General features: G+C 35.4%; 1 protein-coding gene across 2 annotated transcripts; it reads right to left on the reverse strand.

The window, feature by feature from the left end:
* Window positions 1–807: 807 nt before the first annotated feature.
* Window positions 808–23,423, reverse strand: LOC117332704 (Meckel syndrome type 1 protein-like). Of its 2 annotated transcripts, XM_033891708.1 has the most exons (20): window positions 23,301–23,423; window positions 21,149–21,302; window positions 20,355–20,437; window positions 18,960–19,029; window positions 18,357–18,466; window positions 16,770–16,787; window positions 14,544–14,675; window positions 13,974–14,104; window positions 13,408–13,453; window positions 12,702–12,795; window positions 12,357–12,399; window positions 11,904–11,966; window positions 9,607–9,677; window positions 9,216–9,294; window positions 8,104–8,211; window positions 7,104–7,237; window positions 6,758–6,840; window positions 3,957–4,016; window positions 2,758–2,795; window positions 808–2,313 (listed from the first exon to the last, which is right to left on the reverse strand). In XM_033891708.1, exons 1-20 carry the CDS (start codon window positions 23,375–23,377, stop codon window positions 2,213–2,215), a joined length of 1,695 nt encoding a protein of 564 aa, XP_033747599.1. In that variant the 5' UTR covers window positions 23,378–23,423; the 3' UTR covers window positions 808–2,212. The 2 variants fall into 2 exon arrangements, with proteins under 2 accessions (XP_033747599.1, XP_033747600.1); XM_033891709.1 differs by lacking the exon at window positions 16,770–16,787.
* Between the last annotated feature and the right edge of the window lie 1,245 nt (window positions 23,424–24,668).

Consider the following 24,668-nt stretch of genomic DNA (forward strand, 5'->3'; position numbering starts at 1 on the left):
CGGAGCTGCCATTTTGATGCCAACGCTTTCATACAACATTTTTTTGCACTGCCCTACCATGTACTTATTTACAGCTGAGTTAACTGGAACGCAACAGTTTGTTTGTTTGTTTTTGTTTAACGCCCTACTAACAGCCAGGGTCATTTAAGGACATGCCAGGTTTGGAGGTGGCGGAAAGCCGGAGTACCCGGAGAAAAACCACCGACCTACGGTCAGTACCTGGCAACTGCCCCACGTAGGTTTCGAACTCGCAACCCAGAGGTGGAGGGCTAGTGTTAAAGTGTCGGGACACCTTAACCACTCGGCCACCGCCGCCCCTGGAACGCAACAGAGTAAAGTATCTCATTCAAGGTTAAAATACAGTGCCTGTGGCGGGATTTGAACTAGCGACCCTTCGGTCACATAGTTCTGCATCCTACCCACAGGGGCTTGGCACGATTTTCCAAATGATAGTCTATATATATATGTATACATATATATATAGACTATCATTTGGAAAATCGTGCCAAGCCCCTGTGATCCTACCAGTAAACCTCAGTGTGCCTCATCATATATATATATATATCCGTTCAAGAGTACAGTACTGTAGCGATTAAAAATTTTCAATATTACAACCATTACATTTTGGCCTTACATTGTAAAATAGGTGATACCTGGTAGGCCTTGTGTAATTTGAACAGGTTCAACAATTTTTTTTCCCCCGACTTGACCGAATGTTGACTGTAAACACTGATTTAAAAATCTTACGATTTTCACATTTCATAAAATTGTTTCTTGCTTGTTTCAGCTGATACAAAAATACAAACATTTTTATCTCTAAGAGCATTTTATTTATGCATTCAGTATCATCAATACATAAAAAATATAATAACTAATATGTACATGTATCTACAAAACTTTACAAAATATCTACAAAAATATAAGGACGGAATAAATAAATGATATCATTTTACTGTATTAAATGGGTACGTATGTGATAGGAGATTAAAGGGGCATTTCTTCATTTGAATAAAGTTTAGGTTGTCAAAACTAAACTTACTGGAAAATACATATTTTTTCCAAGTAGCAAAAGTTATAATCTTTACATTAATAAGGCAGTTTTACTCTCATGATAAACCAAAGTTCTTCAAGTATTAAGTCATGAAAATTCTTAATTCGACCCAAATTATCACTAATTATCGCAAAGACATATCATGGTATTTGTATATGATACACATTTTTCTTATACATTTCAGCGTTAATTTCATCACATGTAAGCAAAGACACTCATATAATCATTGTTCGGACATAGATTTCATCAATAGAAATTGTGCATGCTTCTGATGTTCTAACGAAGGAATGCCCCTTTAAAAATGCAACAACCAGACCGGGACTCGAACCCAGGACCTTGGAACCCTAGACGGACACTTGAACCATTTGAGCTACCTGGCCTTCGGCGTTCAGTCGAATCCAGTTCCACTACAAATGTATATACACCAGTATACAGTCATAGGAGTGTTCACTGGTTCTTTGGGAAACGTTCTTCATTTAAAATTTGTTATCTCAGAACCTGTAGGGTCATGATCAAATTTCGAGATGTCCCGTGTATTTGAGGTTACCTCGTATATTGTATATGTAATTTATACTGTCGTATTGAATTTACTTTGAGTCTCTGAATTATAGAAGTTCAAGAAAATGAAGTTTGACTGTAGTTGTATGAAGAATGAAATGGATAGATTTACCACAGGGACCTGGCATGAAGTCCATACAAAGTGTATATATGAATTACAGTATTATACAAATAATATGGACAATGGGTTAGGAATTCGCACCAAGTCCCTGTGAATTTAACAATGACGTGCCTGACAACCTTTACAAACTAGAAATACCATTGAGTATAAGTATTCATACACTCAACACATTTATCTGTGAATCAATATTATTTCATGGAATGTGATGTTTACGTGAAAGTACTGAAATTTAGCATTAATGGTTAAGTGGCCATTTCAACCTCTGGCTTCAGTAAAACTTGAAGATTATGGAATGAATTGTAACTTGTTTGGTATTTCAGCCACCATCTGAGGTGCCCAATCTCATTCAGCAGGTATATATTTTAACTATCAGCAAAATTGTCACTGATGTAACTTTTTACGTGAGCAAGTCATTATTCCAATGAAGACCAATACCCGTGAATATTTTCGATTTTAAAGATTTCGTTGTACAGAATTTCGATCTATGCTTCTAACTCTCTGGTTTTGGTGGCTTCCTGGAACAGATCTCGAGATGCATTTTCACGCGCTTGCATCATCCGGATCCTGGCTTTCTTAAAGGCATCTGGGAAGTAAAAAAAAATTATAGAATTTCACAAATATGACCTTATGAAATCTCTGCTCATTATTGCTATTTTTTCTTCAATGACAAGATAAAATCCTGGTAATATGTTAAATGTGGAATTTAAATTTAAATAGTAAAATTGTTCCAGGTAGGAATATATAGACCATACAGTGTATATCAACCATTTTCTGTAACATTTGTTGCTCATTTAAGATTTCTTAAAATATATAAAATATATCTCCGTCTGTAATAAAAATACCAGTTTTGCTAGTTTTGCTCAAGTCCAGAAATATTTTTACAAACGTTTGACTAAGGAATGCTAATCACTCTCAATTTTAGAAGTTTAGACAAAAAAATCTATTTCAACCCTCTGATTAGATAAAGAATCCCTAGGGCGAGATTTTTCTGACATATCATTAAGTTACGAATTCTAACAAAACTTACCAAGAACATTGGCAATATTTGCTTGGACAGCATTTATTCTGAAATAAGAAACATGATTTTCAGATTACATTGAATTCACAATAAAGCATTTGATAGATTTACTGAAAAACTTGATTTCAGAAAGAATATATTCGACGAATATCAGTGCTTCAGTCTAGATGTAGGTCAACTGTAGAAATGTAGGTCAGAGTGACCTACTTTTGGTGAATGACACACTGCCTCACCTAGATGGAAGAAAGGCTTGGAAACCTAAGCTCCAAGCATGAAGTTTCAGTAAACGGATAAAGAGAGTAAGGATGGCACAATACAAAATGGTTGGGGACGAATAATGTTGTACATGATGAGTTTATTAGGGTTATATATAGTAACAAGAGGCCCATGGGTCTTAAAGATCACTGAGTTTTGAAATATTTAAGTGCACTTGCAGGGCTTATTCTGAGGGCTTACTGGGGCCGTTAATGGGTCCTTTTCCCAGTTGGAGAAATCTAATTTTAAAGCCAAATTCCCAAAATATGTAGTTCACACCTTAAAAAATCATCCCCAATTCACCAGTTTTCTTTCCAAAATAAAACAAAAAGGATCCTTCCCAAACCAGTGAGAAAAAGCCCTGACTTGACCCTTTTTGGCCTTGCCCATCCGCCCCTGGGGGTCAGTCAGGCCAACATTTGCATACCATCAAACGTGAGACCCCAGGGTCATGAAATTCATAATTTTGGTAAAGCACATTAGTACCCTTTCATCTATGAAGAATATTTGATTCTACCTTTACTGAGTTTTGAGAAGAAATTTTTTGAAATTTCAGTCAATTTGACCACTTTTTGCCCCGCCCCTGAGTCCCCTGGGGGGTGGCGACCATATCATTAACACTTTTGGTTGACCTTTGGCCATAGAAAGTTTCTGTAAAATTTCATTGAAATTGGTTTGGGAGTTTCTAAGAAGAGGTCGAAAAGATAAATTGTTTATGGATGGACAGCAGTGGATAAAAGGTGATGAGAATAGATCACTCAAGTTTTTGTCTCAGGTGACCTAAAAACTTCATGTTAAATTGCTGAACCCAGGTACAAGAGGGTTAGGGCTATAGACATTACACAGACAGCTTTAAGTGAAAACAACTTGAATCATGCCAATGATCATCGCTATCTCACAAATTTTTTTTTTTGATCAAATCAACAACTTACAACAACAACAACAAGACTTACCCTAAGTTGTCCAGAAGATTTCCTAATGTTTTTTTGTTGGCTTTCTTTTCCATGAATGCTCTGTGGTAAAACAAAATCAGAGATTAAAATGTTTTCATTCCTAAACCAAAGAGAACAATTAATGTAATTAGTGAAAAACTCTTTGTAATTAAAAGCCTGAGATATGATCTCATTGTAGTAGCTGGTGACTACCTCATTAAATTAGAAACCATACTTCGAAGGCCCATGATATGCTATGAGTGTCTCAAGGACACAACTGTGACAACAGGACAGGCTGTGATCTCAAGCCTCCTGAACAAGAGGCCCAAAGGGTCTTAACAGTCACTTGATTTCAGATATAAATACTTTTAGTTGATTTTTCTGCTTTAAAAACAAGAGATCCCAGAGGGATCTTGGCGCCCACCATTGAATGATCTTTATAGGTTCCATGTCAGATTGATCTTTTCTCTACTTTTCCCTTCCTCTAAGTCTTACTAATCTGTGTAAATTCAGAAACAGTCCTCTAGTGCTTTTCAAACAACGGTAACCTATACATAAAATTTAAGATTTAGCGATAATGGCTGTCTGTTATTTTCGGATTGGTCCCAAAATGCAACACCAGGGACCAAGGGGAACCTACATATGAAATTTCAGAAAGATCCCTTCAGTACCTTCTGTAAAATAGCGATAACAAACTTCAATTGTCAAAATACCAGATGACTGCCTGTCGGGCAGGTTGTTTTCTGACTGGTCTCAAAATCCAATATGCATAACTAGGCACAGAGGGCAACCTACAACTGAAATTTCAGAAAGATCCCTTCAGCGATTTCTGATAAATAGCGATAACAAACTTCAATTGTCAAAATCTAAGATGGCTGCCTGTCGACCATGTTGTTTTCCGATAGGTCTCAAAATGTAATATGCATAACCAGGCACCAAGGGGAACCTATTTATGAAATTTGAGAAAGATCCTTTCACTACTTTCAGAGAAATAGCGATAACAAACTTCAATTGTCAAAATCCAAGATGGCTGCCTGTCGGCCATGTTGTTTTCCGATTGGTCTCAAAATGCAATATGCATACCTAGGCACCAAGGGGAACCCACATATGAAATTTGAGAAAGATCCCTTCAGTACTTTCTCAGAAATAGCGATAACAAACTTCAATTATCAAAATCCAAGATGGCTGCCTGTCGGCCATGTTGTTTTCCGATTGGTCTCAAAATGCAATATGCATAACTAGGCACCAAGGGGAATCTACATATGAAGTTTGAGAAAGATCCCTTCAGTACTTTCTCAGAAATAGCGATAACAAACTTCAATTATCAAAATCCAAGATGGCTGCCTGTCGGCCATGTTGTTTTCCGATTGGTCTCAAAATGCAATATGCATAACTAAGTACCAAGGGGAGCATACATCTGAAATCTGAGAAAGATCCCTTCAGTACTTTCTCAGAAATAGTGATAACAAACTTCAATTATCAAAATCCAAGATGGCTGCCTGTCGGCCATGTTGTTTTCCGATTGGTCTCAAAATGCAATATGCATAACTAGGCACCAAGGGGAATCTACATATGAAGTTTGAGAAAGATCCCTTCAGTACTTTCTCAGAAATAGCGATAACAAACTTCAATTATCAAAATCCAAGATGGCTGCCTGTCGGCCATGTTGTTTTCCGATTGGTCTCAAAATGCAATATGCATAACTAAGTACCAAGGGGAGCATACATATGAAATCTGAGAAAGATCCCTTCAGTACTTTCTCAGAAATAGTGATAACAAACTTCAATTATCAAAATCCAAGATGGCTGCCTGTCGGCCATGTTGTTTTCCGATCGGTCTCAAAATGCAATATGCATAACCAGGCACCAAGTGGAACCTACATATGAAATTTGAGAAAGATCCCTTCAGTACTTTCTCAGAAATAGCGATAACAAACTTCAATTATCAAAATCCAAGATGGCTGCCTGTCGGCCATGTTGTTTTCTGATTGGTCTCAAAATGTAATATGCATAACTAGGCACCAAGGGGAGCCTACAAATGAAATTTGAGAAAGATCCCTTCTGTCCTTTCTAAGAAATAGCGATAACAAACTTCAATTGTCAAAATCCAAGATGGCTGCCTGTCGGCCATGTTGTTATCCGATTGGTCACAAAATGCAATATGCATAACTAGGGACCAAGGGGAACCCACATATGAAATTTGAGGAAGATCCCTTCAGTACTTTCGGAGGATTAGAGATAACAAGAATTGTTTACGGACGGACGGACGGACGGACGGAGGGACGGACGGACGGAGGGACGGACGGACGGACGACGGACCACGGACGCAGGGCGATTTGAATAGCCCACCATCTGATGATGGTGGGCTAAAAAGACCAACACAAATATTATTTGAAGTATCAACAATTAAATAATACCAGAATTACAGTGAATCCTATGTGTTAAGTTTTGAGCAAATTTATTGAATTGCATTATTTTTTCCCAAACCAACCCAGTTGATGGTATGGCTCCGGAAGTACTCTGTATACATTACAGATGTGAAAATATTGATGCATTACAGAACAAATATTCCATTTTGTAAAATCACTAATTCTCAGAATTCACCTAAATACGTTGTTCAGTGAGGTAGCCACCAGCTACTACAATGATATCTGCCTCATGATGACACTGGCTATTCACGGGGCGATAAACCCAACCAACAAACAGACTGTACATATCTGGTCTTCACCCGAGGTTCCAACAGTCTGATGCATTGACAACTACTCCACGGCTGATAGGAAGTATGATTGAAAATGAAATGAAAGGATAATGTATACCACTTACTGCGATTGTAGGATGACATTAAGCTTGGTACTGATCGTTCCTGTGGATTCTGTCCGGAACCCGTACTTACTCAAGTGTGACCCCTGCAAATGAATGAATGTTTTATTCAAAATGAATGGTATTCATATATTGTCAAACAAATCATATCTAATATAAGGGTGCAATTTTACATTTTTGGGTTTTTCCGAACACATCATAAAGAAAGAGACTGAAATTTCAACAGAAAAAAAAATGATATAAAAATAATATTAAAACATCAACTAAGTATTATAACACCAATGTAACATAGGTGGCGCTACTAGTCTAAGTTACCTGTAATATAGGTGGCGCTACTAGTCTAAGTTACCTGGAATGTAGATGGGATGGCTGTGTATGTGATATCTTCAAGTTCGGGTGAACCCCCGATGAAAAATCTGCGTAGTTCTGCTGCGGCCGACTTCCCAATGGGCCTCCAACATCGAGCATTCTCTCTGTATGTACCTGCAATATTGACAAAGGTCAGAAAGAATGATTAATATTGAGTGACCTTGAGTGGGATATCTGCCTGGATAAGATTGAGTGGGATATCTATCTGGCTGAGATTGAGTGGGATATTTACCTGGATGAGACAGTGAGCTATTTACCTGAATAAGATATTGAGCTGTTTACCTGGATGAGACTGAGCTATTTACCTGGATGAGACAGTGAGCTATTTACCTGGATGAGACAGAAAGCTATTTACCTGGATGAGACAGTGAGCTATTTACCTGGATGAGACAGAGAGCTATTTACCTGGATGAGACAGTGAGCTATTTACCTGGATGAGACAGTGAGCTATTTACCTGGATGAGACAGTGAGCTATTTACCTGGATGAGACAGTGAGCTATTTACCTGGATGAGACAGTGAGCTATTTACCTGGATGAGACAGTGAGCTATTTACCTGGATGAGATAGTGAGCTATTTACCTGGATGAGACAGAAAGCTATTTACCTGGATGAGACAGTGAGCTATTTACCTGGATGAGACAGTAAGCTATTTACCTGGATGAGACAGTGAGCTATTTACCTGGATGAGACAGTAAGCTGTTTACGTGGATGAGACAGTGAGCTGTTTACCTGGATGAGACAGTGAGCTATTTACCTGGATGAGACAGAAAGCTATTTACCTGGATGAGACAGTGAGCTATTTACCTGGATGAGACAGTGAGCTATTTACCTGGATGAGACAGTGAGCTATTTACCTGGATGAGACAGTGAGCTATTTACCTGGATAAGACAGTGAGCTATTTACCTGGATGAGACAGTGAGCTATTTACCTGGATGAGACAGTGAGCTATTTACCTGGATGAGACAGTAAGCTATTTACCTGGATGAGTAGGGATTGATATGTATGTGTATCCTTCGGTCCGGAATCTGTTCCACCTGTCCAGAGACAGAACCTCCACCATGATGATCGGAAAGTGAGGAAGAGGCTCTGTATAATAAAATTGTAAACACAAGTAGGCTTATGATGTCAACTTTTCAACTAACTTCCATTTCAATTTGTTCTGTTGAAAGTGTTTTAAGCAATCAACATTACTCATCCATGTCAGTAATGTTTAATATTATCAACTTACATTTCAAATTCACAATTAATTTTTCAAAATTATTTTCAATTTGATAACAGAGAAACATATTTCTTATAATTTCATAAAGAGGCCCAATGGGCCTGCATTGCTCATCTGGTGTTCACTTCACCAATGATTCTCTGCCTTTCAGTTAATTAAAACAACTTGTTTCTTTGTTTTAATAAATTTGACAACTGTGACCTTGAATATGGGTCAATGTCATTTATGTCAAAAATTATGTAGAGCATCATTCCAAAAACCTTTATTTTATATTCTATATTATTAAATATTTTGATTCTGGGCATTTTGGTAAACAAGGATAAAATTGTCATGAGTGTTTTTGCAAAGGGTCAAGGTCGTTTCTTTTCACAAATTTTGTAGGGCATGGATTAAGGGTATTTCCTTTTACAAACTTTGTCGGGCATTTCCTCAGGAACTGACCAACCAAAGATCTTCTTGACCGAGGCCTTTAAGAAACTGTTTTTAAGACACTATTACAACTACTTCTCAGATCTGAAGTAGTTGATGGAATGTCTTAACAAAGTTGACTGCTGTGAATTCAAATAACAGTCATGAATCATTAGAAGAAGTTTTAATATTTTAACAAATCTGACTCTGTGGCCTTGAGTGCAGGTCAAGATCATTTCTTTTCAGGAACTTTGTAGGGCTCTATCCCAGGAACTTACCAGCAAAATGTTATGATTGTAGACTTTCTGGTTTTTTTAGAAGAAGTTGTCTAAAGGAAAAAGTTGACTTAACTTGAGGTTGATTTGGTCTGATGCTCTACATAATGAGATAATGAACCACAATGTCGGGAAAACTAAATGAAATAATAAAAGTTCAAAATTATTTCCAATAAAATTCTCATTACCTTTATCTTCATCTCTTATGGAAGTGTCTTTGTAGAACAATTCAAAGTTAAATGGGAAGCTGAAGTATGAGACGTTATCCTGAAAGATCATAAACAAAAACTGTGATTAAAAGCATACCTGAATGTATATATAGATCTCTAAAATAAAAGAACTATTAATAAAAACCAATTTTTCTATTTAAATACACAATGTCATGTCTATTTTGAAAAAAAAAATACAAATTTAGTAATATTGGAGATTGTATAAAAATCTTTTTTTTTATTTAATTCACTGATTTTTTCAAAACTACAAATTATTAAAAAAAGGAACACTGATAGCCATTTTTTGATTCCTGATGAAATCCTACAAAAATGACCGGACAAGAGTGACCGCTAGATGTTGATCACTTACCCGACCTTCGACCTTTGTCCTACATGTCTGTGTTACCCAGGATAACTGTTGCGACCGGTCAGCCGTCCAGTCTGCAGGTTAAAACAAAAGAAATTTATGTACATTGTACATAAAGTGAAGCATGGTATCACATTTGGAAGCACAGTGGTCTAGTGTAAGGACGCAGAGCTCCGTGACGGATGGTTGGCTCGCTAGTTCGAGTCCCGATACAGTCTGATACAGATCTGTGTTGTATCCTTGAACAAGATACTTTACTCTGCTGTGTTCCAGTCGACTCAAACTGTAAAAGAGTGTGTGGTAGGGCAGTGCAAGAATTGTCGTGTGTAAGCTAAAATTGCCAGAATGGCAGCTCCTGCTGTATGCTCCCAAAGGAGTTGAGAAAGACATTGGGTGATTGCTTAAGACTCAATTACCTCAGATAATAATTTGTGAACCGTTTTGAGAAGGCTATGTTGCTGTGATATAACAGTATATAACACTCAAAATAATAAATATTTATTGTCATCCCCCGTCCCTTCAAATAACAAATAAATATAAATAGAAGCAAGGTGAACAGAGCCTCACATATATACATAGATATACCCCAGTCCCCTCTCCACAGTAAAATAAATCTGTCCAGGGGGGCTCACATAGATATACCCCATCCCCCCTCCACAGTAAAATAAATCTGTCCAGGGGCTCACATAGATATACCCCATCCCCCCTCAACAGTATAATAAATCTGTCCAGGGGTTCACATAGATATACCCCATCCCCCCTCAACAGTATAATAAATCTGTCCAGGGGCTCACATAGATATACCCCCATCCCCCCTCAACAGTAAAATAAATCTGTCCAGGGGGGCTCACATAGATATACCCCATCCCCCCTCAACAGTAAAATAAATCTGTCCAGGGGCTCACATAGATATACCCCCATCCCCCCTCAACAGTAAAATAAATCTGTCCAGGGGCTCACATAGATATACCCCATCCCCCCTCAACAGTAAAATAAATCTGTCCAGGGGCTCACATAGATATACCCCCATCCCCCCTCAACAGTAAAATAAATCTGTCCAGGGGCTCATATAGATATACCCCATCCCCCCTCAACAGTAAAATAAATCTGTCCAGGGGCTCACATAGATATACCCCATCCCCCCTCAACAGTAAAATAAATCTGTCCAGGGGCTCATATAGATATACCCCATCCCCCCTCAACAGTATAATAAATCTGTCCAGGGGGGCTCACATAGATATACCCCATCCCTCCCTCAACAGTAAAATAAATCTGTCCAGGGGCTCACATAGATATACCCCATCCCCCCTCAACAGTAAAATAAATCTGTCCAGGGGGGCTCACATAGATAAACCCCATCCCTCCCTCAACAGTAAAATAAATCTGTCCAGGGGTTCACATAGATATACCCCATCCCCCCTCAACAGTAAAATAAATCTGTCCAGGGGTTCACATAGATATACCCCATCCCCCCTCAACAGTAAAATGAATCTCTCCAAGTGTTTATGCAATATCTTGTGCACCAGCTTTTTTATTTTGAAATTTGCCAAATATGACCTTTGCCCTTTTACATTAGCCAATGACAACCAAAATATAATCACGTGTAGAACCCCATGCTGTGATACAATCTTCAACTGTCCAAAATCCAAGATCACTTCAGATAGCCATTTGTCAACCATTTGAATTTTCTAATCAGTCTGAAAATTGAATGGGCACAAATAGGGACCAAGGGGAACCTACACATTAAGTTTCAGAAATATCCTGGTTTTAGTAGTGCTCAGAAAAAGCAATGACATATTTCAGCTGTCAAAATCCAAGATGGCCACCTGCCAGTTATTCTGAATCAGCTAGAATGAAAATTAAATGAGCACAACTTGAGATCAAGGGTAAATTTCACAAGTTTAAACATTATCCTTCAAGCACTTTTTAAGAAAAGTATTAACAAACTCCAGGTCATAATTCAAAAAGTTGAAAGAAAGCCACCTACAACATCCAAAATTTAAAACAGATCATGGATCCGTAGAGATCCTACCCCTAAAATTTTAAGAATTCCTATGAATTGAGAAACAGCAGTAAAAAATCTTATATGTCATAATCCAAAATGGCTGCTGATAGCCATTTTGAAAATCGGGACAAGAATAATGAAAACATCTACATGTATTAAATTTCCAGGGGATCATAGGTAAACTTGTACACAAGGTTATGATGGACACAAACTCACAGATGAAATCTTACTACATAATGCAACCCGATGCAATGAACATTTTCTTTAAAATAAGGACATGTTTTAGATAACTTACGTTTCGGTAAGTCTACAAGGAAATGTAGGTACAGATCGTCATACTCAAAGTCCCGGGCACATTCTGTAACGAGAAAATAATACAATTCATTAGACTTAAAGTCCCGGGCACATAATGTAACGACAAATAACACGAGTCATCATACTCGATCAATAATGTACACTTCACACATCAGTGCACATAAGCTTCACTGCTGGTCACGTTCTGATAAAGGAGATAAGTCACAAAAACGTCAGAAAATCGAACAACAACTACATACTTCACTATTATTTAACTATTATGAAGTACATAGCTTCAAAAAAACACTATTTTCTGGTATCATCAAAAACTATTCAAATCTGAAACAAATGTATGGCCAATTTTTTTCACACAAATTATTCTCAAATTTTATTTTTTTTTCATAATGAAATTAACTCTAACTGCATATTCTTAAAATAAGAAAAACGTACTTACCCATCTCTCCATAAACCAATAGCCTAAGAACATTCAGGGGTGGCTATAAATAGATAGAACCATAAACTTTACACATTGTCAGAATCACAGTGTCGTTCAGTCTGGTACACAAACGTCTAACAGCAGATAATTTTATTAACAAAGCATTGACCATACATTCCATCTTTTGTGGAAGTGAAGTCGCATCACAAACAGAACTCAACAAGTTTTAGAAACAAAATTATGTTCTCTAAACTAAAAAAAATAAATTGATACTGTAACAAGTATTTAGATTTGTGACTTTTGTTTTAAATTAAAAAAAAAAAAAAAAAAAAAATTAATGAGAAAACATTGTTGAAGACTCACCAATTCAAAATCCTCACCAACACAAGCCTGTAGGAAGTCTGAGTGGCGACTATAAACCTCACGATACATCTTCAGCTCCTTGTCCTGTTCCTGTCTGCAATAGTTAGAGGTCAAAGGTTATTGAAGGTTAAGGTCATGGCAAAGGTCAATGGTATTACTATGGTGAAAGACCAGTTATTGAAAGGGTAAAAGTTATTGTGAAGATCAAGATTATAATGAAAATCAATACTATGTTGAATTCAAGTTTATGATGAAGGTCAATGTTATATAATTGAATTCAAGGTTATGTTAAAGGTCAATGTTATGATAAAGGTCAAAGTTATGATAAAGGTCAAAGTTATGATAAATGTCAAAGTTATGATAAATGTCAATGTCATGTTGAATTCAAGGTTATGATCAAGGTCAGAGTCATGACGATTTAAGTGAATGTTATGATGAATTAAAGGTTATGATGAAGGTTAAAATAATGATGAAGGTCACAGTAATGATGAAGGTCAATGCTATGATGAATTTAGGTTTATGATGAAGGTCAAAGTTATGATGAAGGTCAATGTTATGTCTGATGATTACGATCAAAGTTATAATGGTCAACGTTTAACATGACTGACCCAAGGCTGCACTAATGAACGAGGGTATACTTTAGACAGTAATAGTAGCTCTGTTGTCTGAAGACAGTAGGTTGATTCCTCATCTACATATATATTACCTATTCATGATCTTTGAACTGTGTTGTATTGTGTATTCAAAAACATCTGAAAATAAACATTACACAATTACGGTAAACAACAATGTACCTCGATACATTAACGGACATCAGAAATAAAATATTTTGATTTATTTTCTTCAAATAGAGTGACAAATTGTCTGATTTAGTCAGCTGGTAGAAGAATTCATTTCCTTGTTTAAAAAGTAAGGCAACTCAACACAACCAGTAACAATGTATTTTACTGTAATTACAACTTAATGTATTTTACTGCAATTTCAGCTCAATGTATCTTATTGTAATTACAAGTTAATGTATTTAACTGTAATTACAACTTAATGTATTTAACTGTAATTACAACTGAATGTATTTTAAAGTAATAACAACTAATATATTTTACTGTGATTTCAGCAGAATGTATTTTACTGTAATAACATACATACCTTGGTACACATAACCATCATTACACTTTTGTATTACAGTAGAGTCCTATTGCATCAGAAACAAGATCATTTCGGTCCAGTTTAGGCAGATTGTACTTTATTTAAACTTAACATCATCACACTTACCTCCTTTGATATTATTTTCCACGACGTAAGGTTTCTTGCCTTTGCTGAAGTCGGGACGCATGCATATTACGCCATTGGCATCCATTTGTATCATACACAACACTGCCTCTTCTTGAAGAGTTCCACTGCCCCTGAAGCAACACAAATGTCAAGGTCAAATAAAAGAGCTCAAAGGTCACAGGTCAAAGTTGAAAAATTACACAAAAAGAAGTATACACTATCAAAACATGTTTTACAGGTGTTACCATATTTGTCCACAAATAAGCTCCTGTCCATAAATAAATCCTTGTCCACAAATAAACCCTTGTCCACAAATAAGCCCTTGTCCACAAATAAGCCCTTGTCCACAATTAAGATCTTGTCCACAATTAAGATCTTGTCCACAAATAAACCATTGTCCACAAATAAGATGTTGTCCAAAAATAAGTCCTTCCGTGGATAAGGCATATCTTAAATTTTACAGAATATTCAATTTACTTTGAACAAAATATGTAACCACTGTGCCACCCAATCACTGTCTTTGGAGCTTTTACAGAAGAATTTGAATTAGATATGATGAGTCTAACTTACTCTTCTCTGCGACTGAGGTCAGCCATGATGTAATGCACCTGCATCGGAGCAGCCATGATGTGATTTCTGTTGCGTAACTCCTCCGACGGATTATAATCAACAGTGTTTATTTTCGGCACGAAACCGACTTCTCTGCAAAAAATGTCAATGATGAAGAGTTAGAATTTAATTTACCAGTAAAATACCCTTACAATGTGGCATTCATAAGATTGTGAGGGACATTGGTAACCCCAGTTTTAGACTTATAAGCAGCTTTGGTTGGTGTGGAACCCTAGGGGTCACACTAGCTTCTCACCCTGTAATAAAAACAGTATTTTAAGGATTGAAATATCATTATATTGCCCCCTCAGGAGTCCTGGGTTCACTCCCCTCAACAGCCTGCTACTTCACACAGAAAGCATATTTTTGTTTATTTTCTCGTTTACTTTCTTTTCATTTGTTCTTCTTTCATTCCTTCTGTAATTCACAATAATAACAATACTCTGTGTCTTTGTTAATATCTTATAATCATGTACATTTGTATTTTCTTGTCATAACTAAACATACATGCATTACAAACACATACATACATTACACACATACATACATTACACACACATTCATTACACACATACAAAAATGTACATACACTACACACAAACATTATACACATACATACATTACCCACATATACATATATGTATTACATATACACACATACAGTCAAACCTGTCATATGTGACCTTACAAGGGAGCAATAAAAAGGTCACATATGACAGGTGGTCTCTTAGTGCAGGTTCTGGTAACTAACACAGTTAATAGTATTAAGGGGGAAATACGGTCACATATGACAGGTGGTCTCTTAATCAAGGTGGTCACTAAGGCAGGTTTTGACTGTATTTTCCTATATAAACACACACATATACTTATATACACCTACTCACATATATACACATAGTGTATTATTAACACTTGTACACAACTTCATATTAATTAATATGCATCAGGTGTAAACATCATTGGTAACATTTTTTTCCGCACTGATTTTGGAAATTTTCACTTTCGTTAGTTTTAGCAATATATTTCAGGGTTGTGAATGTTTTCTTACTTATTTACAAGAACTATAATAATTATAGAAAAGTCATTTATAAAACACACTATTAAAGTACGTAATATAGTACAAAATGTATTTATCTATCATATGAAACATCAATAATAAGCAAGAGGCACAAGGGGCCTGAAGTGACTTGAGTATCAAGATAATGTACTGGATTAGTAGTGGAGTGGGAACAAATGTAACATTTTCAACCCTCCCAAGACCAGGACATAGCTCCCAATTTGTCCAGTAAAACCTCACAATATTTAAAGTTCAACTTGTCAGTAGCCTCTCAATAAACGACTATACATGTATTGGATTTTTTTTTTTTTTTTTGGCTTTAAATGTCATTTGGCTAAAATCATCTCATGCCTTTATGAGGAGCAGTATTTAAATGAAAAGAAAAATCAGCTTATTTCCCATTTCAACACTCCCTATATTCCGCTAAGGGCCCCTTGCTTCTTGGGGATGCACCATTTTCAATTACTAAAAATTGGACCCCCCCCCCCCCCCCCATAGTTATGTTTCAGACCAAATTTGGTCAAATCCATTTAGGCATGTTGGAGGAGTAGAGTTTTAAAGCAAATGTATACAATGATATATCATATTAAAAAGATTAATTAGGAATTCAACAGAGAACAGTTACATATACACACATATACATAATGTAGGAATAGAAAAGCAGTATGGGGCATATGAGTTATTTTTCACGGGTGAAATTAAAAGGCAGAAAATAATTTTAATAAAACAATGAACAGGAAATGCAAACTTTCATGGAAGAAAAATAACAGAGAGAACAAGAGAACTGCGAAGTGGAACAATATACGCCCATCAAAATGACATGGATTATGGAAGCATCAAATGGCTGAATGGCCGGACGATGCCATACCATAATACTCCAATCAAATTTTGACGGACGTATAAAAACTGTTAGGAGGAGATCTTTGTACAAACAAAATTTTCTGCCAGATGGACAGACGACGCCATGCAATAATACTCCAAAATTTTGACGTGCATATAAAACTTGTGCGAATAGAAAGTGCAACGGAAAAGACAGAACAGGGAAATAAGACACCAATAAATAAAAGGGAGAAACAGAAGTGTCGAGGAACTTTGGTGCTGAAAACACAATATCTACAAAGTAAGTTTACCTGAAGGCCTTGTTTCTTCTGAAAAAGGTTCAAACAATTGAAATTTCTTCATGTTGCTATGGAAACTAATGAAAGTACGATATAGTATTTTACAGATACTGTATTTACTCTGATAAGCTCCCATATGGCTTCAAATTTTTCGAAGGGACAATGTTGGAAATAGCACATGATTTTTCAAGTTTGCTGGTCGTCATGGAAACTTAAATAGACATTTCCTGATTGTGGACTTCAGGGGAGAAATTGGGGAAAAACGAGGATGTATGTTAATGAAGGTACATTTATCTGAACAAATATTGTACAAAAACTGTGGATTGCCGTCTGCACCGTATAGTCCCAGCACAGAAATGACTTATTTTGTTTAAATACATCTGCAACACATTTTCAGACATATTCGTGAATAAATGATTTCACAACCAATGAAGTAGAAATGACTTTAAATTTGCTGGAGACGAGCTATTAGAGTTACAGACTGTTTTATCAGTAACTGATAGATTGGCCGTCATCCGAAGGTGTCATTTTCATACAAATAATCGCGAAGGACTTGAATTCTTGATTGAATCTCCTTGGGTATTAACACAAAAATATACCCCACGCTAATATAAGTGATTTACAGTAACTTGAGGCTTATAAGTTAAATCTTGTACATTATGAAATTAATATGATCAGTGAAGTAATAGCGACAGTACAGACAAATAAATTGTCAAATTTTTGAGGCTATCTGCTACTTTATCAAGACACAAGTAAATTACAAACGATCACATACAGACATAGAACATGGAACAGTTACATAATCTAGTAGACAAAGTAAGAACAATATTGTTTTGTTTATGTATAATAGTGAGTACACAGTCAAACATTTCGCCATCTTGCCTCCAAATATGGAATAATGGAGGCTATGATCCCTTCGTTTGATAACTAGTTCACTGAAGTCCTACAGCCATGTATAGGTGGTGTCAGATGAATTTAACATAATATGTATATTATTACATATTAGGGTGTCACCAATGTCAGTTTTAAATTATTTTGACAAATGGAATACCATGTACTACCCGGTATGTGTACATGCGATTTCAAATAACATAAAATGCTTATGGACATTTTCAGTCTACTTCACATATCATTTCTTCAGATAATTTACTGAATTAAAAAAAAAAAATCACAACATTTTACATGTTTGTAATTTCATTTTTGTATAAAACCTACAAGTCATGAATTAAAAAGAAAAAACATCTACAAAGGGAATAAAATACGAAAAATGGTAGACAGTATGCATGTGGTCAATCCACAGTAAATTATGACGAGTACTTCTGTGATATAAGTATTTCTAAAAATTATTTAGCTCTAATTATATCAGCAAGTCAAAGAAACAAATAAAACATTTCTTTGTAGACTCTGTAGAGGTTTCAGATAGTTTCCTGTAAAAGATATTTATGAACATTTTATCAGATAATTTTTTACATATAGACTGCAATTTCAAACAAAATCCTGTATTCTTTAACTGTTGAATTATCTTAAATCTAGCTTCGTAAATAATTTATTTAGAAATCTTAGCTTACAGCCGACATTCTATATAATATATCACCTTACCTGTTGTCATCTTTCTTGCCACCCCCCACTTTCCTTCTTCGTAGATTGGCCATTTTTTCGGTAAGAAAGGACGGCTTCTCATTGGCTGATGTAGTTAAGTACTGAACTGACTAAAAAAAAATTGAAAATACACATATTATATGTATATAGATAATGTACATTATTTCGGAAGAATTCTACTATCTGACCCCTATGTTGTGTGACAATCTGTCTAATCTGACCCCTATGTTGTGTGACAATCTGTCTAATCTGACCCCTATGTTGTGTGACAATCTGTCTAATCTGACCCCTATGTTGTGTGACAATCTGTCTAATCTGACCTCTATGTTGTGTGACAATCTGTCTAATCTGACCCCTATGTTGTGTGGCATTCTGTCTAATCTGACCCCTATGTTGTGTGACAATCTTTCTTATCTGACCCCTATATTGAGTGACAATCTGTCTAATCTGACCCCTATGTTGTGTGACAATCTGTCTAATCTGACCCATATATATGTTGTGTGATAATCTGTCTAATCTGACCCCTATGTTGTGTGACATCCTGTTTTATCTAACCCATGTGTTGAGTGACAATCTGATCTCTAGCTTTTAAATTAAACTTACCTCACTACTCTGACTGAATTTGTCATGATCAACATATGAAAATAGACGGTTGTTAGGCTTCCCTTTGTCCCTGCAAATAAAAGTATGAAAGTTTTTTCACAATTGTTTTTTTAAATGTTCAATCGATTAAGTAAAAAAGACCATTTAGATAATACATACAAGGGAAATAACCTCGACACATACTAGTACAGATTGCAAATTTTACATTACATTGATTTTTAAAGTGAAAATGGTGACAGTATAAGAAGTTTAACTGAACAAATATGTCGCAGTATACGATGTCCTTAGTTTGGATAGTTTTATTGGTAAGTAAACTGTATATCTATGTAACAAAAGTCATTAAAAAACCCAAAGGTAATTAAAACTGATCAAAGGACATTGCAAAAGTCGTTAAAACAGATCAAATATCATTATAACAGATCAAATGTCATTATAACCGATCAAATGTCATTATAACAGATCAAATATCATTATAACAGATCAAATGTCATTATAACAGATCATATGTCATTATAACAGATCAAATGTCATTATAACAGATCATATGTCATTATAACAGATCAAATATCATTATAACAGATCATATGTCATTATAACAGATCAAATATCATTATAACAGATCAAATGTCATTATAACAGATCAAATGTCATTATAACAGATCAAATGTCATTATAACAGATCAAATATCATTATAACAGATCAAATGTCATTATAACAGATCAAATGTCATTATAACAGATCAAAAGTCATTAAAACAGATCATATGTCATTACAACAGATCAAATATCATTATAACAGATCAAATATCATTATAACAGATCAAATATCATTATAACAGATCAAAAGTCAATAAAACAGATCAAAAGTCATTAAAACAGATCATATGTCATTAAAACATATCAAAAGTCAATAAAACAGATCAATAGTCAATAAAACAGATCAATAGTCAATAAAACAGATCAAAAGTCATTATAACAGATAAAAAGTCATTATAACAGATCAAAAGTCATTATAACAGATAAAAAGTCAATAAAACAGATCAAAAGTCATTATAACAGATCAAAAGTCATTATAACAGATAAAAAGTCAATAAAACAGATCAAAAGTCATTAAAACATATCAAAAGTCATTAAAACAGATCAAATGTCATTAAAACATATCAAAAGTCATTATAACAGATCAAAAGTCAATAAAACAGATCAAATGTCATTAAAACCAATCAAAAGTCATTAAAACAGATCATATGTCATTATAACAGATCAAAAGTGATTAAAAAACCCAAAGGTAAATAAAACTGACCGAGGACATTAAAAAGATCAAAAGTCGTTAAAAGAGATCAACATATATATAAACATATAAATCGCCATTTTATATACTGATGAAAGGTTAATTACAGAATTTCTGTGACATCTTTGTTGTATTTCTTTTCCATGACTCCTTCACAGCTAGCCTCATTGCTGTACAGCTCGGTTTCTCTCTGAAAGTCAACAAGGTTTAAGTATAACTTGTAACTATTCTATTCTTTTAATTACTAGAATTATGTTAGTACAACATGGAATTGCCCCTACACCCAGCTTAATTTAATCCTCACAAATACAATCTGTCCAGAATTATATTAAAAAACAAAATTGAAAGAAAAGGCTTACTGGGCCTGCATCGCTCACAAGTGATCATTGAAAACATCGATTTAAGTTTTGGTTTTTCCATGTATAACACAGTTTCAACATCAGGGATTTTCCTACAATTTTTCAACTGGGTCCAGGGTCCATTGAATTGGGAATTTATATGCGACAAAATGTTACATTGGGATAATCAAAAAATAGTGAAATTCATATAAATTTTGGTTTTTCTTTGATGGATATTGCTTTTATATTACCGGTATTTTTGATTTCATTTTGTTACCTGTTGCTGTTTTTTATTTTTCAAAATTGCCTTGATATAGGTCTTTGTACATAAAACATAATAAGTAATTAAAAACTGACTTCAAAATTGGGAATTTTTCAGTGGCAAATTGGGAATTTTCACAAGATTGTTTTAGGGGAATGGGTCCTGTTTCTATTGTAGGAAAATCCCTGAACATTAACTGATTTATAGATATGTGTACATGCAAAGCCTCAAAACACTTTCTGCCAATCTGCATTCTTTAAATTAATTTTACACCAAGTTCTTTCATGATGTCTATAATTACCAGACAGAAAACTTTTTCCTGCCAATGAAAAACTCTTTCCTCCTCATCTTTCTGAACTTCATCAGCCAGGCTTTGCATTTCAACATTTTGATTTTCTTTTTCCTCTGCTTGCTGAGGTATAATACTAGATGAGGTCACCTTTTCCAATTTGACTCTGAAAAGAAAGTTGAAATGATTTATTTTTTCATTTTCATATGAACAGTACACTACGTACTTTATACTTGTTTTCATTAACCATAGTATGCAGTGGTGGGATGTTGGTTGAAAATTATTGAAAATTAGTTGAAAAAAATTTAACCGATCATTGACGACGATTTTGAAAATTAAAACCTCCAGTTAAGTTGCTATATTTGTAAATCTTATACGAGATATCCCAGAGGGATCTTGGCACCCATCATTGAATGATCCTTATTAGTTCTATGTCAGACTAGTCTTCTCTCTGCTTTTCCTTTTAATGATCTGATAACAACAACAAGTGGGACCTACATATGAAGTTTGAGAAACATCCCTTCAGTTCTTTTCAAGAAATAGAGATAAACAAACTTCAATTCTCAAAATCAAAGATGGCCGCCTGTCAGATTATCAAAAACTTAAATTGAATTGGCAAAACTAGGGACCAAGTGGAACCTACTCACTACGTTTTAAAAACATCCCTTCAGTCTTTCATTTTTCTTCACCAAAGAACTAGCGATAACAAACTTCTCAATTCTCAAAATCGAAGATGGCCACATGTCAACCATTTTGCTTTTCTGATCAAAAATCTAAATTGAACTGGCACAAATTATGACCAATGGGAACCTACACATGAAGTTTGAGGAATAACCCTCATGTACTTTTTAAGAAAAAGCGAAAACAAACTTCAATTGTAACAAAATCCAAGATGGTTGCATGATGACCACTTTGAGACCCCCACATCTCTGGTTCCACATCAAAATTAGAACACTACCACACTCTTTGGGACCCAAACATCTCTGGATCCATATCAAAAGAAGAAATTATCCATAGACACACTGCCAGATATATCTGCAATAGGTACAACACCAGCAACATACCAGTATCGGACATGCTTCAGACACTCCACTGGTCTTCACTGCCGAATGGCGCCTTAGAGACCAATTCATCGTCATATAGGAAGCTGTTCATAGAATAGCTGCCATCCCCACCCCTACTATAATAATTTAAATCCATCAGAAAGTCGTATTCGTTAAAACCATCTACTCTCCTTCAGGCACATCCTTCTTTAAAAGACTGTTATCAATTCTCATTCTTCCTTTGTACAACCACCCAGTGTAAGATTCTCACAGCGGCAGTACATCTGTAGCAGAACTTGACTTGGCTGAATGCCGGTGGCCAGGTAGCTCAAATGGTTAGAGTGTCTGTCTAGAGTTGGGAGGTCCTGGGTTCGAGTCCTGTTCTGGTCGTTGCCTTTTTCCTCTCCTATTACAAATGTTGTGATGTCTCCATCTGTCAACGTATTCTGAGCGCAACTCCAGCTCTGCTAGGCACCTTTCTATATCATTATACCTCATGTTTATAACAGTGCCTGTGATTAGCCATAATGCATCAAGTGGCCGAGAAAGAGCCGTGCAAGCCAGGGAAATAAAACGTACGTATCTCCCTGGAGTGTGTGTCCCCATGTATATACACAAGGTTTAACCGCACTCACTTTTATCATTCTCGAACAGTCTGTAAACACTACATGTACAGTAATACATGTTTTTTGTTACATTGATGTAATGGCGGGTCAACAGTACGAAATTTTGACAAGGGTTTATACAGACGGAATAAAACACCTAGATGGGACTAAATGGGTGTTCTGGGGTAAATAAATATCTCATTTTGTACATGTATAATTACGGGAAGTCTGGTCATGAACAGACAAAATAAAAAAAAAAAGCAAACCTTCAATCCATACACACATAAATAAAGCGACATCTTGAGGAGAATCAGCAGCATTATGCACTTAAAATACATTTTAACAAAAATAGGCGGGTCTGAAATAAAAGATGCAAGTACTGTATTGTAGCCAATGTAAACAATGAGCTGAAGATCACTGTCGACATGATATAAACAACAATACAAACACATATTGCTGATCAATTAACATCAATTCCTGGCGGAATAGTTAAAAATCAAATATTTTTCTAATCACCTGATATTGAGATTCTTAATGGGGTCGTTAGAGCGATAATACGCTGCACCGAGATCAGGCTCGTACAGGTCCGCCATAGCCGCACCAAATCTGATTCAATCAAAAGCTTAACGTATTGGAGAGGGTGAAATATCATACGCCGATCCCGAACACGGCCCGTTTTCCAGTTCTCTATTGCACGCCAAAGGGGGAAAAGTCCCTATTTATGGATATCCATAATTCATTTCAAATATCCATAATTCATTTTTATATAGCAATGACTTATTTATGGATATCCATAAATGATTTATGGAAATTTAAAAATGAATAATGGATATCCATAAAGCGGACCACTGCCAGCAGGGTAGACAACTCTTGATTGTCTCTATCGGAACTCCTCTGACTTTATAGAAGTTAGTTTATTACTCTCGATTTGTGTTTTTGTTTCGGTAATTTTAATCTAGATTTGTAATTGAGTGATATGCATATTGTATGAAAGGTACTTTAAATGGACATAGATTGATGAAATCTCCCGTCCTTTCTATTTCTCAGTAGAATCTACCTGTCGTAATTGTACATATTTTACTTGAATTCTACTAGTTTTGTAGATCTACATAAATTATGAACAAACTTTTTGCAACGAATATGTGACATATTACGTACATAGAAATATGATCAGAGAACTGTCAGATAAAGGTAATTTTTGTTTCATTATTTGAAATACATCTGTCTGACCAGAGATAGATTCCACATTGTGTGCCATGTTGTGTTCTCTAATAAAGAACTTGCATACTTCAGGGCGTGTGTTGTTGTTTATTCAATCACGGCCGTTCGTCCTCATGCTACATAAACATGATAAAACACATGATAGAGTAGGTAAGACTAACCGATAAACATGATAGCACGTTATACGAATCGATAAAAACGACATGCCACTCACTCAGCACGAAGGGAACCCGTTATCATACATATTGGTCTCCATATATGTATATACAAGATCTTTCTAGGTTACATGATCTACCAAGAACAACAATTACTTAGTTTCTATATACTCCATCATCCAATAAACCCTTGAATAGATTTTAAAATAAAACGCTGTGATCTTGCCAGCATTGAAATTCAACTTTTTGGTAGACACCACAATTCACACCCATAAAGTGCCGAAACGTAAACTTTGATTTAATTATTTTACCGATAGATAGAGGATTTAACGCACATAGTTGAGCTCCAATTTTAGTTAAGGTCATGATACCAATTTTAAATTCATTACAAAGACGTACTGTGCGTTAAATACTATTAAAATTACAATTTAACATCACACCAACATGTGTTATATATATCCTTAACCAATGGGAGAAGATGTTCATAAAGATATAAATTCCCATCAAT

This window comes from Pecten maximus, chromosome 8 (genome assembly GCF_902652985.1).
Source record: "Pecten maximus chromosome 8, xPecMax1.1, whole genome shotgun sequence".
In the NCBI taxonomy this organism is placed as follows: Eukaryota; Metazoa; Mollusca; class Bivalvia; order Pectinida; family Pectinidae; genus Pecten; species Pecten maximus.